The 15,007-nt window shown below is 44.4% G+C and overlaps 2 protein-coding genes across 2 annotated transcripts in view; both read right to left on the reverse strand.

The window, feature by feature from the left end:
- Positions 1-581: 581 nt before the first annotated feature.
- cbx7a (chromobox homolog 7a) lies at positions 582-8,466 on the reverse strand. The gene is made up of 6 exons (XM_030058673.1): positions 8,136-8,466; positions 6,510-6,553; positions 6,291-6,356; positions 6,056-6,122; positions 3,081-3,396; positions 582-2,317 (listed from the first exon to the last, which is right to left on the reverse strand). Exons 1-6 carry the CDS (start codon positions 8,202-8,204, stop codon positions 1,662-1,664), a joined length of 1,218 nt encoding a protein of 405 aa, XP_029914533.1. The 5' UTR covers positions 8,205-8,466; the 3' UTR covers positions 582-1,661.
- A 2,745-nt stretch (positions 8,467-11,211) lies between these two features.
- The window catches only part of top3a (DNA topoisomerase III alpha), a 28,502-nt gene continuing 24,706 nt past the window's right edge, over positions 11,212-15,007 (reverse strand). The window contains exon 19 of the mRNA XM_030058732.1: positions 11,212-12,513. Coding sequence (XP_029914592.1) covers positions 12,344-12,513 — 170 coding nt within the window. The 3' untranslated portion in view covers positions 11,212-12,343. The remainder of the gene's footprint in view (positions 12,514-15,007) is intronic.

Genomic DNA, 15,007 nt, shown 5'->3' on the forward strand with positions numbered 1-15,007 from the left:
GCTCAAGAGTTACAATTCATAATTCAGGCATTTAGCAGAAGCTTTCATCCAGAGTGACTCACAAAACAAGGAAGATTCCTTTCTGTTCTTAGAGATATGGGTCTATTTGAACACCATGTTTTTCAATAATTTGCACTTGAAGGTCTCATTTGCTGCTTCATCTACTTACGACGGTGTTTCTGGATGGTGCCCACCTCTCCTCCAGCACTTTGTAACTTGATAGATTCACAGTGGCTATGGATCACAGCCCCTATCAACATGCGTTTGATAGGTGGAGCCTGCTCCAGTGATTTGTCTTTGCTGAGAGTGCCTTGCCCTCTAGTGGCAGTACATGGTGCTAAATATTCAACATCGAGGCAAAAGATGATGGATGATGATGCCTCCTCTGTCAGCTCTGTCACTGATTCTACGGCTGTGGAGAAACATCCTCATGCTCACCAGATATTCTATCGCGTGTAAAGAACTCCAAGGTTATAGGTATTAATACACTATAGCATAACAAACCTTAAATTGGTAGCTGATGAAATTTCTATTTCATTTAATTTCTATTAATCCTAAATAAATATATTCCAGGAAGAAGCTATTTTAGTACATGTTTATTGTAAATGCAGTCAAAATAAAAAGCCATTTTTAGAGAGAAGATATGTTTGACAATTCATCTTGGTCGAAGAAAGACTCATTCGGACACGTGACATAAGTTAATTTAGTTTATACATGTGACATGCAATAAATAATAGCTCACTACTGTTTGACCTAGTGTACATTTGCTTCAGTTTGTACGTTACCCTACACAGCATTACAGTGATGGTGTAAACTGATATCTCCTCTTTTGAAATGCACAAAGGCTAGTGAGGAGAGTGTACTATCAACTGGTATTACAAAAATAGAACCAGGTAGCATTTCATACTTGAGAAGTAAAAGGATAGACAGACAGCAAACACAACAGTGTACTTCTTTTTATGCATCTATTCTCCTTGAAACACAGAAGTTCTTGTTCCACGGCAGGCAGGCATTAATTCTCTCCTTTGTATTATTTCTTTTGTGACAGAAATAAACCTCTTCAATACAACAACAGGACAGGGTTTTGTGCATATGTGGCACAGACTGACGGGGCATGCGGTAAGCACTGTGTGAGTACTGAAAAAGACGGATATCTTTACAAAAAAACCCCATTTGTAAGAAAAAGGAGCGACTGATACGAGCCCCGGTCACAGAGTCGAGTGTGACACCAGCGTTTCCATAGAAAGCACAGAGGATGATTGGAAAAGTAGCTGTATGGAAGTAGAAATGTGGGTTTCATAGCGTTTGAGACTCGGCTGTTGTCTGGTCATCGCTCAAAATCAAACTCACCGCTGAGATCAGTTTTGCCCACTGAATTACAATGGAGCAAATATGATTTTTATACGCATTTGGGCTTCCTCGCACCCTTTCCCGTCCTAGAAAATGAGCCACAATGATAAAATTACCACTCACTTTTTTTAAAAGGCAAATGTCTTCAGTGAACTCAGTAGGAAATGAGTGCAGCTTTGTAAACATGTGGAGTTAGCTTACAGTTACATATATGGCTATTTACATGTTCAAAATGAGTGGCAAGTCTAATTATGGTTATTTTTTTCCAGCCTCATCTCACTTGAGCTCTATTCTCTCTCTCCCTCCCTCCCTCAGCAGCCCTTAAAGAAGCCTTGAGCCACCATTGCTTCTTTAAACGTCACGGTCAGGGAGTTGATAGTTACGTCTGTCACAATCACCTTCCCAGGATTCCCCGCTGCGGCAGCGTGACTGCCTGGGCGATGTGTCGTCGTGGCAACGCTCTGATTGTCACCTCTCATTTCCTTCTTCCTTCCCTCTGCAACGGCGCAGACTGTGAAGCTGTCGTCTGCCGTTCTGCTGGTCCCCTGCACGCTCACTATCACTGAAGTTGTGTTATTTTTCCTGCTCTGGCTCTCCGGCTCCGGCTGGGATGCGCCGCTGTCTGATTTGGGATTCGCGCTCTCTGTCTCTAACTCGCCTGCCGGAGTGCGGGCTCTCGTCCCTAACTCGGCGCCCATATTGCTGTCTGAATCTAACCTGTTGCCCACGGTAACAGTGTCTTTCGGTCCTGCCTCTGGCACCGAAGCGCAGTCCTCTGATTGGTCACACATCGATATTTGTTCCTGCCTCGTTTCAGAAGTCTCTCTGCCTGGCCTGTCAGTCACGACCGCTTCGCCTGCTTCTGTGTCAGAGGCTCCGCCTACCGCCGTCGGTTTGACGTCTGTCTTCACCTCCGTCTCCAAATCCTCTCGCTCCAGGACGGGAGGGGTGCTGCACTCTGACTGACCTGAGTGGGGGGAGTGAGAGAGAGAAAGAGAGAGACAGAGAGAATTACATCATGAGAATTAGAGGAACAGCAGCAAAGCCCTGCCTACAACAGAAAACAGCATTACCTTCTTTTGTGCTATTTAAAGTCACAATGAAACCACAAATGGCTTTTCACCATGTTAGCTCACTTTCCATGTCATAATGTTCACATTTCAAAAAAAATGCACAATATTTTTGCTTTTCTTGTATTTAGTGCTAAAACAAATACTTTACTTCCTGGCAAACAGTGTATCTGCAGTGGTGACATCAGATTGCCCCAGTGGGTGTAAATATAAACGTAAACCAATAAAATCGATTTTTCAACACTCCCACTCGTCCCATCCAAATAAATAAATAATGAAAGAAAAGAGGAAAAAAAGGAAAATGTTCTCTCCCTTGGTGATCTCCCATTGGTTCACACTTTTGAATGATCTCTCCCTGTCCCACCCCTACATCCTGTTTCAACAGGAAATACATCCAGTTGCAGAAGCAAAATGCTCTCAGAATGCTTCATTGTAAATTGGAAGTTCATGATCAAAGCTTTATATGTCATATCAGCTAAAATCCTTTTAAATAATGTACAATCTACTTATTGTGTTGCACTCTCTTTGGCTTTGTAGGGAAAAAAGATGCAAAAATTATAAACTATTATGAACGAAAAACTATTAGGAACTTTTATGCACTCAAAGATACCCGTTGTCGCATTTCTAAATGACTGACTACTTCAGATTTACGAAACCAACCGCATAGGCTGTCTTGGTGTGTCTCCTTGGTGATGCATTCAGGCTCCTGCTTCTTTTCTTCGGTGGTGCTGGCCCAGTCCTGCTCCATGGGCTCCTCCTGCTCCTCTTTCCTGGGCCGCGGGGCTTTGTCCCGACAGTCCGACCCCCGTTTGGACACCCGCTGCTTGCTCTTCCGTCTGGCCAGCCGCCGGTACATGTTGCCCCTCTCGCCCTGGTCCACGTCTGTGCTCATGGAGCGGGTGAGGGAGAGGCGGAGCCGGGAGGACGGCTTCTCCGGGACCTTGTGGGCGCTGCGGAGGTCCATGGCAAAGATGTTCTGCGATGGACAGAAGACAGTGGGAGAGACAGAGGTCATTATCACATGTTGTTTAACACTGCTATATGTAACATCAATAAATGATTACTGTTTTCACTTTCAGTCATGAACAGAATTTCCAAAAACAGCCCAAACCTGCTCTGAGAGGACTGCCAGCATGTACCCCCCTCTACAAAAAATGTTACATTTATTACTCTGTGATGTTCAGTGCAACCAAGGAGCTATTATGTAATGAAGAGTTTTAATTCATATATCCAGGGTTTCATGGTTGTTGATACTCTTTCTGTACGACTGTGTTTACTGTACACTGATTACTTCAGCATTCTAAAAATTTGATAGCAAAAAGAATAATAGATATAGTTTACATTTTTGGTATAAACACTTTGCTTCAACTTGACTTGTTTTCTTTCAGTTTCTGATTTCCTACATTTCCCAGAATGTTTTTCAGCAGCCTCCAGAGAATGAGCCTGGACTTGTTGCGTTCAGTGTGTGTAGGTGGACAGAGTAACAGTGATAACATAGTAACAGCAAGAAAATGAGTTTTTCTGGTCAAGCCAAAACAAGAGTTGCTCCCTTAGTCAAACCAACAAAGTCCCTCCACTGCTGCTTCATGTCAGTGCAATACAAGCAAAGGGAGAATGAGGCTTGCACATTTTGGCCTGAGGGTGGTGCTAGAGGAAAGGTCAGGAGGTCACCAATTTGACAGGGTTCATCCTCTGGCTAGCATGAATGCACTTTGCCAATTCCATGGTAAAGGTGGTGTGAGAGGAAAGGCAATGTGGTCATCAATAACAAGAGGAATCCTCCTCTGAGGAGAAATAATAAACTCACAAAAAGAGGCTACTAAGTAGAAAAGTCATACTTTGTGTGCAAATTTGCCATTACAGCCTGAGGGTGATACAAGAGGCAATGAGGTCACCAAAACTGATAGGGTTCATCCTCAGTGGAGCATGAACATGCCCAATAAATGTCATGGCAATCCAGTCTATAGATTTCAAGATGTTTGCTTGGATTTAAGTGCTGAGCAGACAGACAGATTGACATATGTATGGACAGACTGGCATGGCCCCGCCTGCCAGAGGGGCAACAACAAGCATTGCATTCTGGTCTGCTCAAACTTGCACCTCTGCCTATTCAACGGCGTTTTTCTGCATGTATGATAGTGGAACCTTCAGTGCTAAATGAGTCTTTTTAAATTAACAATTAATAATTGTGCATTCGTGTGGTGTTGGATTTATGAGGTATACAACTTTCCCACCAGGAGGTAGCCTACAACCTGACAGCTCTCCTATGTTGGATATCCATGTTGCAGAAATCTGAATTCCAGACACAGTACAAACTGCCTGATTTGCAGTGTAAGTGCTCCTTTGAACATGGCCCAATAGAGCCATAACTTTGATATGTCAAAATTTACAGCAAGTACACATAGGAGACTGGGATATTCCTTTACACAGCACTACAGGATTCGATTTGCTTGTATAAATGTTTACAAATATCCCCTGTAACGGCTAAAGATTGCTTGTTTGTGAGCCATAAAACTGGACTATGTCTAATTTTCCAACCAAATTACGCATGAACACAAACCAGTATCTGTGACCGCTGCAGAATGGGAAAGGGACACACTGATTCCATCTAGACCTTAAAGTGACTTTTTATCAAAGTTGAGTGTTGGTGTTTTCTCTGGTTTCAAAATCCCTCAATTCTGCTCCATCCTTCATGGCCCATAATGCAGCTGTATGGTTTTGTGATGTACTGCACAGTTGACATCCACCTGAGACAATTCTGACTGATTTAACAAATACAAACAACCGACCGTTGTTTTGTCTTCGCCTTTCCTCACATAACAACCAGCTTGGCAAGCAAGACTTGCGCTTCTGCATCTCAGGTGCCCAGATGTTTGTATTAACAGGATGAAACGGGGCACAAGTGCCGACAAACCTGAGCAGAATGTTTACTGCTCTGAGTGGGGAGCAGCTGTGAACACAAAACACAAAACCAGGAGCTGGGCTGAAGCGGAGTGATGACAAAGAGGTTCAAGCAGAGAGCGGAAATTGAGGCCACTCCACTCCACTCAGACACGCTGATGTGAACTAACCGGACTCGGACATGTGGGAACCTTGTATACCCAATAAATATGACATCTTATGAACGCAGAAAGCCACGGGCGTGAAACAGAGGCTAGCAGCGCTCTGAACCATTGTCTCATTTGTTTATGTGGCCTTTTTCACAGCAGCCATTTGGACATGAGCTAGCAGGTAAACACAGACGTAAATAAAGACACTAATTAAGATTCTGATCCATTTAAGTGCAGCAAAGCCTTTCCACTCAGCTAAGAGGTTCATATCAGAATTAGTTTTACAACAACGTACTAAATGTTAAAAATGCTACATATGGCCCCTTTAAAGTCGCCTGTTTCAATAACGTCCCTCCAAATCCCCCAGTTATTTTGTGTTGCTCCTACGTAATCAGTTGGCTAGTCAAACCATGACGTCACCTGGAGGAAGGTGAAACTGCCCTTTAATGAGCGACATGAGGTTGTGTTTGCCACCTCCCCGCTGACAGTCGGGAAGCTGAACCCCAGTCTGTCCTGAAGGACAACAGGAGTCGTGACCCTCCAGAAGCTGCAGTAGAGATAAATGAGAAAGGTGAGTGTCTGTACCCGCAAGACGAGCCTCCTGGGTCTGAGACCTTTCCTGCGGTAGGCCAGAGCTCGGTCCTTCTCCTCCCTGGGAGAGAGAGGTACAAACACCGGGGAGGAGTGGGGAGAACAGATGGACGAAGAAGGTGATGGAGAGAGACAGAAACAGATTGTGAGAGATTAAAAAGAGGAGGGAAAAAAAGTACTCCACAAACAATGGCGTTTGCTACCAAAAAGGCCTTCCGTGATTACCCACTTCTCTTCGTAGGCCAGGACCAGGCGCGGGTCCAGGATATGGTCCTCCGGTTCCCAAGTGCTGTACCTGCCAATGTCAAACACACAGACTGAGATTATCTATCTATCTAACTATCTGTGTCTTCCTGGCACAGTACTCAGATATTGATGCACACTTTGATAAATGAATCCTGGACTCCTTGGCATTAGGTCACTGGATGATGACTTCAGGATTACTCACTTTGGGGGCCATCCCTGCCATTTCAGTAGATACTCCACATTACCCTGAGGAGAGAGGGAGAGGGAGAGAGAGAGAGGGAGAGAGAGAGAGAGAGAGAGAGAGAGAGAGAGAGAGAGAGGGAGAGAGAGAGAGAGAGAGAGAGGCTTTAAAGATGCAGCAGGGAGTCCGACAGTTTCACACAATCTGCACTTGGATTCCAGTCCAGTGCAATGCAGAAGCAAGTCACCCTGTGCGTGCATGTGTGTGTTTGTGTGTGTGTGCGCATGTGTGTGTGTGTGTGTGTGAGAGAGAGAGAGAGAGGGAGAGAGAGAAAGAGAGCGAGAGAGAGAGAGAGAGAGAGGGAGGGAGATGTTTGCCAAACAGAAAAGGATGACTGTCACTTTAAAGTGTGGAGGGGTGGGAGGTGAGGAAGGGGGGGATCATGGGCATTTTTCTCCCTTTCAAATGGTGTTTCAGGGGGATGACGTCAATGACAGCGGAGCTGGGTGGCCTCCAAACAGCTTCTCTCCCATTGTGGTGACGTGACCGCACATGGCTATATGGGCTAGTTTTAACGGTGTACAGGCACTTTCTAGAATATTACACTGACGGAGATAGGTGGGGCCACGGTTACATGTAAACAACATGGTGTTGCGCAACGCACAGGACTCACCTCCCACCATCCCGACACAATATTACAGCCTCTTGAAGAAAAACACATCACTATAATATTCCTGTGAGGTTTGGCCGCACGATTGCGAGTTTACAGCCTAGTGACCGAATCGTGTTTGAACGGTGTTTCTCCCCCTATTAGAATATTTCTATAAGATCCATAGAGTCATAGTTTTACTTTGGCCTGATACATGTGGAACAACCATTTTAAACTTTATTATACTACATCTTTTGTGCTTCAGGCGATCTTTATAAAGGATGATGATGCACAGCACTTTCCATTAATTTTACAGTATGCAACCATTCTACAGAACAATGAATATATAATGTATGTCCATGGACATTTTTGGAGCAGGATGGGTTAAATGCACGAGTACATCCAGTCCCCATTCAGCCTACAGCTGCAACTCTATTCTCTCCATCTGAGCAACTTCTCCCGCGTCAGATATCACGGTATAAATCAATGGATCCCCATCACGCAGCACGGAGTGACATTACGCAGCAGTTTCACCAGATGCACAGCCGTGCCTCCTCTGTCCTCCTCGCTGGCGTAACTGCGTAGCTCGCAGCACACCGGCCACTCGGCGTGCGGATGTATCGTATGCCCGTTTGCAGGATACACACCCCCTTCACATTTTACTACAGCAGCGCAGGCTCCCTCTCAGCACTAATGCGCCGGGGGATTTGCATGCGTTCGCGCCGAGATGCGGGTCATTTAGTGCAGGTTTGGGGCAGAGCGCCAGGCTGTGAAACAGAGTCAAACTTTAGCGCAGTTAAAGATAATAACAACACACTGGTGTCATCCCCCCTCTTTTGCGTAAACTATAGGGAAACTGCGTAGCCTACTTTAGTTGTGCAAGAAGATGGAAATGGTGAGCTAAACTGGGCAGGTTGTGAGACGCGACTAGGGGAAAAGAGCAGGGATAACAAATTATGTAAGTTGTGTGAAGTGAATCGTCAGCGGTGTTTTCTTACCTTTCTAACTCTCTTCTTGGTTATGGACTCCACTGCAAACACCTGGTCTCCTATTGATGACAGTTCCATCGCTGCGCCGCTCCGCGAGCTCAAAACAGGTCGCAACTGAGTCGCTGCTGCTTTTCCTGGAGTGCTGGAATGGGAATGAAACAAAATAAAATAAAAAATAAAAAGATAATGTCCTCTAAGTGTTCCCCCGGGCGCTCGGACGGGCTCCCCTCACACACTTGTTCCCTCGGCTGTGCCTCGGAGCTGCCCTGACATGTAAACTCCCGCGGCCAGCTCCGCTCCTGCTCCTCTTCTCGGAGTTTTTAAAACCTGCGACACATCAACACTGGACAGCGCGTGCTTTAAGTCGGGCGCGCCCCCTTTCCGTTGCGTAGCGCCGAGCCCCCAAGGAGCGTGCCCGTGCCCGCGAGGCCGCGCACGCAAATTGGAGCAGAGTGCAGGAGAGGGACAGAGCGGGAGGCGCGCAGGGAGGAGGCGGGGGTCAAAACAAGAAGGTTATTGTGAAAGTTAGTTTTAGTGGTGAAAAACAACGCGTTGTTTTGATTCGCTGCTCACACCACTTTGACTTAGCAGCGTGTCCTGTGAACTCCCGGAGCACAGGCCCGCCGGCTGTGACACACGGGAACGGAATGTAAAGCCAATTAAATTTACTGTACCCCAGTGTTTATTTGTGAGGCAGACGGGTTTATCCACCCGTTTTAGACAGTCAACTATCTTGGTGATTCATATTCTTCGTATGAATGATGGAAATATCAAACTGATGAAAATGTCACGGGGCTTTAAACGGAATGTCTTTTCTAAACATTGATTTTGCTTCTCCGTGTGGTTGTTTCTCCTTGTGGTGATCAGTGAACGGAGGTCACATTTTTAACCCACATTTTTTTTATCCTACCACTATAATTACACGAGCCTGTTAGACCAGTCGTAGCCTTAAAATATGACATAACGAGCTCTTTATCTGCTTATTTATTGACTGCGGTGCAAATCGAGTTTACCGAAACAGCATGAAACAGGGTGTTCGCTATTTTTATGTAACAGTTGAAAAGCCAGGAAAGATCACAATCTGCATTGGAAATGAAAGCCTTGCTCTGCTTTCTGGTGGCAATGCCCACACCTCTCAGCTGTACGCGCAATTTTGTTCCAAATATGGAATAACAGCTAAACACTATGGACTTGGGATTTATCATAGCAGAAGTCTTCATTTTACTCCCTGAATGCTAAACCACACTGTCTAGAGCCGTGTGTTGAGGCTGCATAGATATCTGGACCACAGAAAAAAAAAAGAAAAAAAAAAAAAAAAAGAAACAGGGCAAAACAAAGCTCACAGATGATAATGAATGCTGGCATTGTTGTGGTGTACATTTATTCATAAGCCTCGCTCTCTGTAAGCCTGTATTTTAGTGTTATCACGTTCACTTTTCACTGATCCGTAATGATCAAACACACACACACACACACACACACACACACACACACACACACACACACACACACACACACACACACACACACACACACGCACAGCTGGGATAACTTTCTACCGATACAACCTCTATTCTTCCTGCACGAGCCCCGCGGTGGAGCAGCTAGTTGACATAATGATATAACTAGGCTACTGTGGAAAAAGGGCCCGGAGCCAAATTCCTATTATCTCCATCTGAACCTACCTGCCCCATATCAGTTTACTTCTGCGCTAAAACTCTCCGCATCCACACCCACAACTCTAGCCTATGGTCCGCGCTCTGCGCACCTGGAACACTTGCATCACTTACGGGCACCGGGTGTCATGGTAACCGTTTCTACGGCGACCGTTGAAAAGCTGGATGATGAGAAAAAGAGCAAGGGGAGAGTTGATAACCAGGTCAGGGTTGAACAAGCTGATCAGTCCCTGCACATCCCACCGCAACCTTTGACCTTTCGAACGGCGGGGTTTAATAAAAGAACACCCTTGTAATAATCCTATAATATTCCCATTGGGATCTATGATTCATATGTGTAGTAAGTTTATAATCCTAATGCCTCTAAGTTTCTACAGGGACTTTTAGTGTAATGGCGAGTTCATAATAATAATATTATCACTCTGTGGTGTTTTATAATATCCACGACCTGTAATATTGCCGTGTCTTTGCTATTCAGTAGAGTTTACTGAGATGTTATAGTGCATTATTATACGCATTAGGTATTCAGTGGTGATCTAGAGTGATTTTGCTCTCCTATTTGACATAGATTTGCAAATCGGACATTTGTACAGCACGCTTCTAAAGATTTAATAGAGGATTAATACAGTGCTTCTCCGCAAGGGGATGTTATCGTTTTGAACTCGTAAAAAAGAAAAAAAAAAGAATCACGACAATCACATGACTGTTATCTGCCCGGATACTATAGCGGAGTTGGGGAGCCGAGCGGCGGAGCAACACGGAAGGACAGATCACAGCGCTCAACCCACCCACATGTTATGACTCATGTGTGAGTCACAAACGTGCCAGTAAGGAGATCACATCACCGCGGCTCCTTCTCTGGAATATCAACACTAACCGCTACAGAAACTCAACTCCCTATACCGGGAATTCTGCTGCTGCTGGTTTTTTTCCCCTCTTTCTGCGATGTCCTGCGAGGCTTGCACTTCCTTTAGCCCGCCAGTGAACAGAGGCTGCACTTCTGGGAAATCAGGCAGCTTTTGCGCCATTCCTCACGGAGCTGCAGCCCGTAATAATCCTGCTGTGAAACTGAAATGCCGCACATCTGTAACTTGGTCAGTCTTCTCCTGCAGGCACATAAATGTAATTTATGCTCACCAATCAGTATTTTTTTCCCCCTTTGAAACCCAAACACTCACCATTATGCAACAATTTCCCTTGAACTGATGTGGTCAGTTACCAATGATGGAGCAATGAGAGCATGACAGTACACTATTTTATCCAAATGTATATTTGATGAGTAAAAGAGAGGTAAGTTTGGTTTCTTTCAAAAATGTAACCATTAAAAATAATAATTTCTAAGATAAACCTTTCAAACTCTGGGTAAGAAACAAAATGAGAAAAAAATCCTCCAGAGATGATAGTAACTGTGACCCGTTAGATTTAGATTTATTTAACAATATTGAACTTGAAATTTCAGTAAAACAAAACAATTCACATATTTGCAGATCAATACACAATAATAATAAAATTTTCGCTGTTTATTCAACAGCAAGACAGCTCACCAGTGTAAAATGCTAGAAATGGTGAGGGTGCTGCAACCCATTAGCATATATCAGCATATTCTCCTTCATATGCATATATTTTTCCTTTTTTTAAAATACACATTTATTTATTTCTCTCTGTCTCAACACAGCTTTTCTCCTGGTGGGCTCATGTTGTCAAGATTGTGAGCAGAGAGAAGCACAATAGTTGCGAGATGAGCTGGATCCAAGGCCAGCTGAGTGATGTTCCCGCTGCCTGTCAAACACCCTCAGGATACTGAACTTGAGAACATCTCCGAGCTGCGAGAGTGGTCGAGCTCCACCTCCATGTGCACGTCTACGCTGTGTCATCTTCCATCCGAGCGCTCTCTCTCCAGCAGCGTTGAGGCTATCAGCGTTCAGCCGGTGTCAAGTAGACATACACTGCACATGCACGTTATTTCACAGCTGTTGTAAGCTTTAAGGCTTCAAGGATGCAAGGATCTGTCTCACAAGCATCTGACAGCTCTAGTGAGTCCAACCAGCCCAAAACGGACCCTGACTCTCCTGCTGGCGCCCAGAAAAAGAGACATTTCGACCGAGCTAGGAGACCTGAGAAATCAATCCTGGTTCTTATGATACACCCAGAACAAAAAATGCTTAGGGATCTTATTATTTTTTATATACTAAAGTTGTCAACGTGTTGCACATCTGAGAAATACAAGTTGTGACTTTGTTTCGAGCCAAAATACTTGCATGAGTTGATCCTGCTGGAACTGGTTAAAAAATGTCAGTTTACAATAAAACAGATTGGCACCGCATGGGGTGGAGTTTTCCTTGTAAAATTCACCCACAGATCTCTACTTTGTAGCGAGGTACTCAACTTAAGTCACACATTTGCAAGCTATTAGGCTGTTTTTGATTACTATGGTCTGGAAGTGGTCGGCGATTGTTGTCAGGGCCAGGCAGCGATAAACAAAACACCTCCAAAGATCCACTTTAAATGTGACAGGGAGAGTGCGCCTGTCCTCTGTGGCGGTCATCTCTGTGGACAGGTGACTCGGGTGTGTCCCGGCATGTGGCAGATGCCGCAGGTGCGTGCTTTTTTAGCAGCGGGAGGTTTGTTAAGTGTGGGACCTCCTGTGTTCTTCCTCCCCTGCTTCCCTCCGTCTCTGCCACCGCTGAACCCACCGCCGAGACCGCCTGAACCTGGACAACAACACAAACCAGTGCCGTGCATCAATTCACAATGTCTTAAACACTAGCTTGAACATTTTTTATGTTTGTTTTTCTATGGAATGATCAAATGATCACAGTATTGCTGTGTGCATTTCACAACTTAACACAATATAAGGGTTTGACTACCCATTTTCACCCAGACACAGAAACATGAGCAGTTATTTTTTTCTGGAAAATGTATATATATTGAGGTTACAATGTATATATATTGAGGTTACAAGTTTTATCTTCTTATTTTATCTTTTTGCCTGAATAAAATTGCATTATCATTATAGGACACAGTGGAAACTCCCTGGAAAGTTTGAGTTAGGCTATCCATTTTTGAGTAGAGAACAGATTAGAAGGACCGTGTTCTGAAAATGGAAATGTTTTAGAGTGCACAAAGTGTAATATCAAAACAGAGAAAATATTACACAGATTAAAGCTGTAATATAATATTACAAGCTTTTGTCTCTTATTTTGTGTCTTTTCTTGTGGTATTATGACTTTTTAAATATTATTTTATTTCAGAAGATCACATGGTCTCATGGGAAGGTGTTGGTTGTGGCCTGTTGACAGAGATGGGGACTGTGTGAGATGTGCCCCGTGGAAACAAAAGTCCCATCCCGAAAGCCAAATGTCCCATAGAAAACATAACACTACAGTAGTTCTCTTGAAAGAACGGCGCTGCAGTAGGAGTGAAAGAAGTTCCTAATTTACTTGCTGAGCACAAAACATGAACTTCCTTGCAACGCCTCCAAATAATAATACTATACAGTGCTTCCAGAAAGTATTCAGACCCCCTTCACTTTTTCAGTTTTGTTATGTTGCAGCCTGATGCTACAATCTTTTAAATTCGTTTTTTCTCTCATTAATCTACACTCAGAACCCCATAATGACGTAAGTGAAAAAAGAACTGTAGAAATGTTTGCAAATTTATTAAAAAGAAAAAACTGAAATATCACACTGACATAAGTATTCAGACTCTTTACTCAGTACTTAGTTGAAACACCATTGGCAGCGATTACAGCCTTGAGTCTTTTTGGGTCTGACGCAACAAGCTTTGCACACCTGGATTGGGGGATTCTTTGCAAATCCTCCCAAGCTCAGTCAGGTTCGATGGGGACTTTCGGTGCACAGCCATTTTCAGGTCTTTCCAGAGATGTTGGATAGGGTTCAAGTCAGGGCTCTGGCTGGGCCACTCTATGACATTCACAGAGTTGTTCCTAAGTCACTCCTGTGTTGTCTTGGCTGTGGGCTTAGGGTCACTGTCATGTTGGCCCGTTCTGAGGTCCTGAGCGCTGTGGAACAGGTTTTCATTGAGGATATCTCTGTACTTTGCTCCATTCAGCTTTCCCCCAACCCTGACCAGTCTCCCAGTCCCTGCTGCTGAAAAACACCCCCATAGCCTGATGCTGCCACCACCATGCTTCACTGTTGGGATGGTGATGGGCAGGTGATGAGCGGTGCCTGGTTTCCTCCAGACATAACGTTTGGAATTGAGGCCAAACAGTTGAATCTTGGTTTCATCAGACTAGAGAATCTTGTTTCTCACAGTCAGAGAGTCCTTCATGTGATTTTCTGCAACCTCCAAGCAGGCTTTCATATGTTTTGCACTGAGGAGAGGCTTCCATCTAGCCACTCTGCCATAAAGCCCAGATCGGTGGAGGGCCGCAGTGATGGTTGTCCTTCTGGGACTTTGTCCCATCCCCACACAGGATCTCTGGAGCTCAGTCAGAGTGTCCATTGGGTTCTTGGCAACCTTTCTTACTAAGGCCCTTCTCCCACGACTGCTCAGTTTGGCCTGGCGACCAGCTCTTGGAAGCTCTTGGTCCTGGTTGTGCCAAACTTCTTCCATTTGAGAATTATGGAGGCCACGGTGCTCTTGGGAACCTTCAGTGCAGCAGAAATTTTTTGTAGCCTTCCCCAGATCTGTCAATCCTGTCTCTGAGCTCTGCAGGCAGTTCTGATATGCATTGGCAGCTGTGAGACCTTCTATAGAGAGGTGTGAGCCTTTCCAAATCATGTCCAATCAATTTAATTTACCACAGGTGGACTCTAATCAAAGTGTAGAAACATCTCAGCAACCATCAAGAGAAATGGGAGCCACCAGAGCTAAATTTCAAGTGTTGTTGCAAAGGGTCTGAATACTTATGTCAATGTGATATTTCAGTTTTTCCTTTTTAATACATTTGCAAACTGAGCTTGGGAGGATTTGCAAAGAAGAATGACAGAAAATCCCCCAATCCAGGTGTGCAAAGCTTGTTGCATCATACCCCAAAAGACTGGAGGCTGTAACGGCTGCCAAAGGTGTTTCAACTAAGTACTGAGTAAAGGGTCTGAATACTTATGTCAATGTGATATTTCAGTTTTTTCTTTTTAATAAATTTGCAAACATTTCTACAGGTCTTTTTTCACTTACGTCATTGTGGGATACTGAGTGTAGATTAATGACAAAAAAATGAATTTAAAAGATTGTAGCATC

This window comes from Myripristis murdjan, chromosome 8 (genome assembly GCF_902150065.1).
Source record: "Myripristis murdjan chromosome 8, fMyrMur1.1, whole genome shotgun sequence".
Taxonomy (NCBI): domain Eukaryota; kingdom Metazoa; phylum Chordata; class Actinopteri; order Holocentriformes; family Holocentridae; genus Myripristis; species Myripristis murdjan.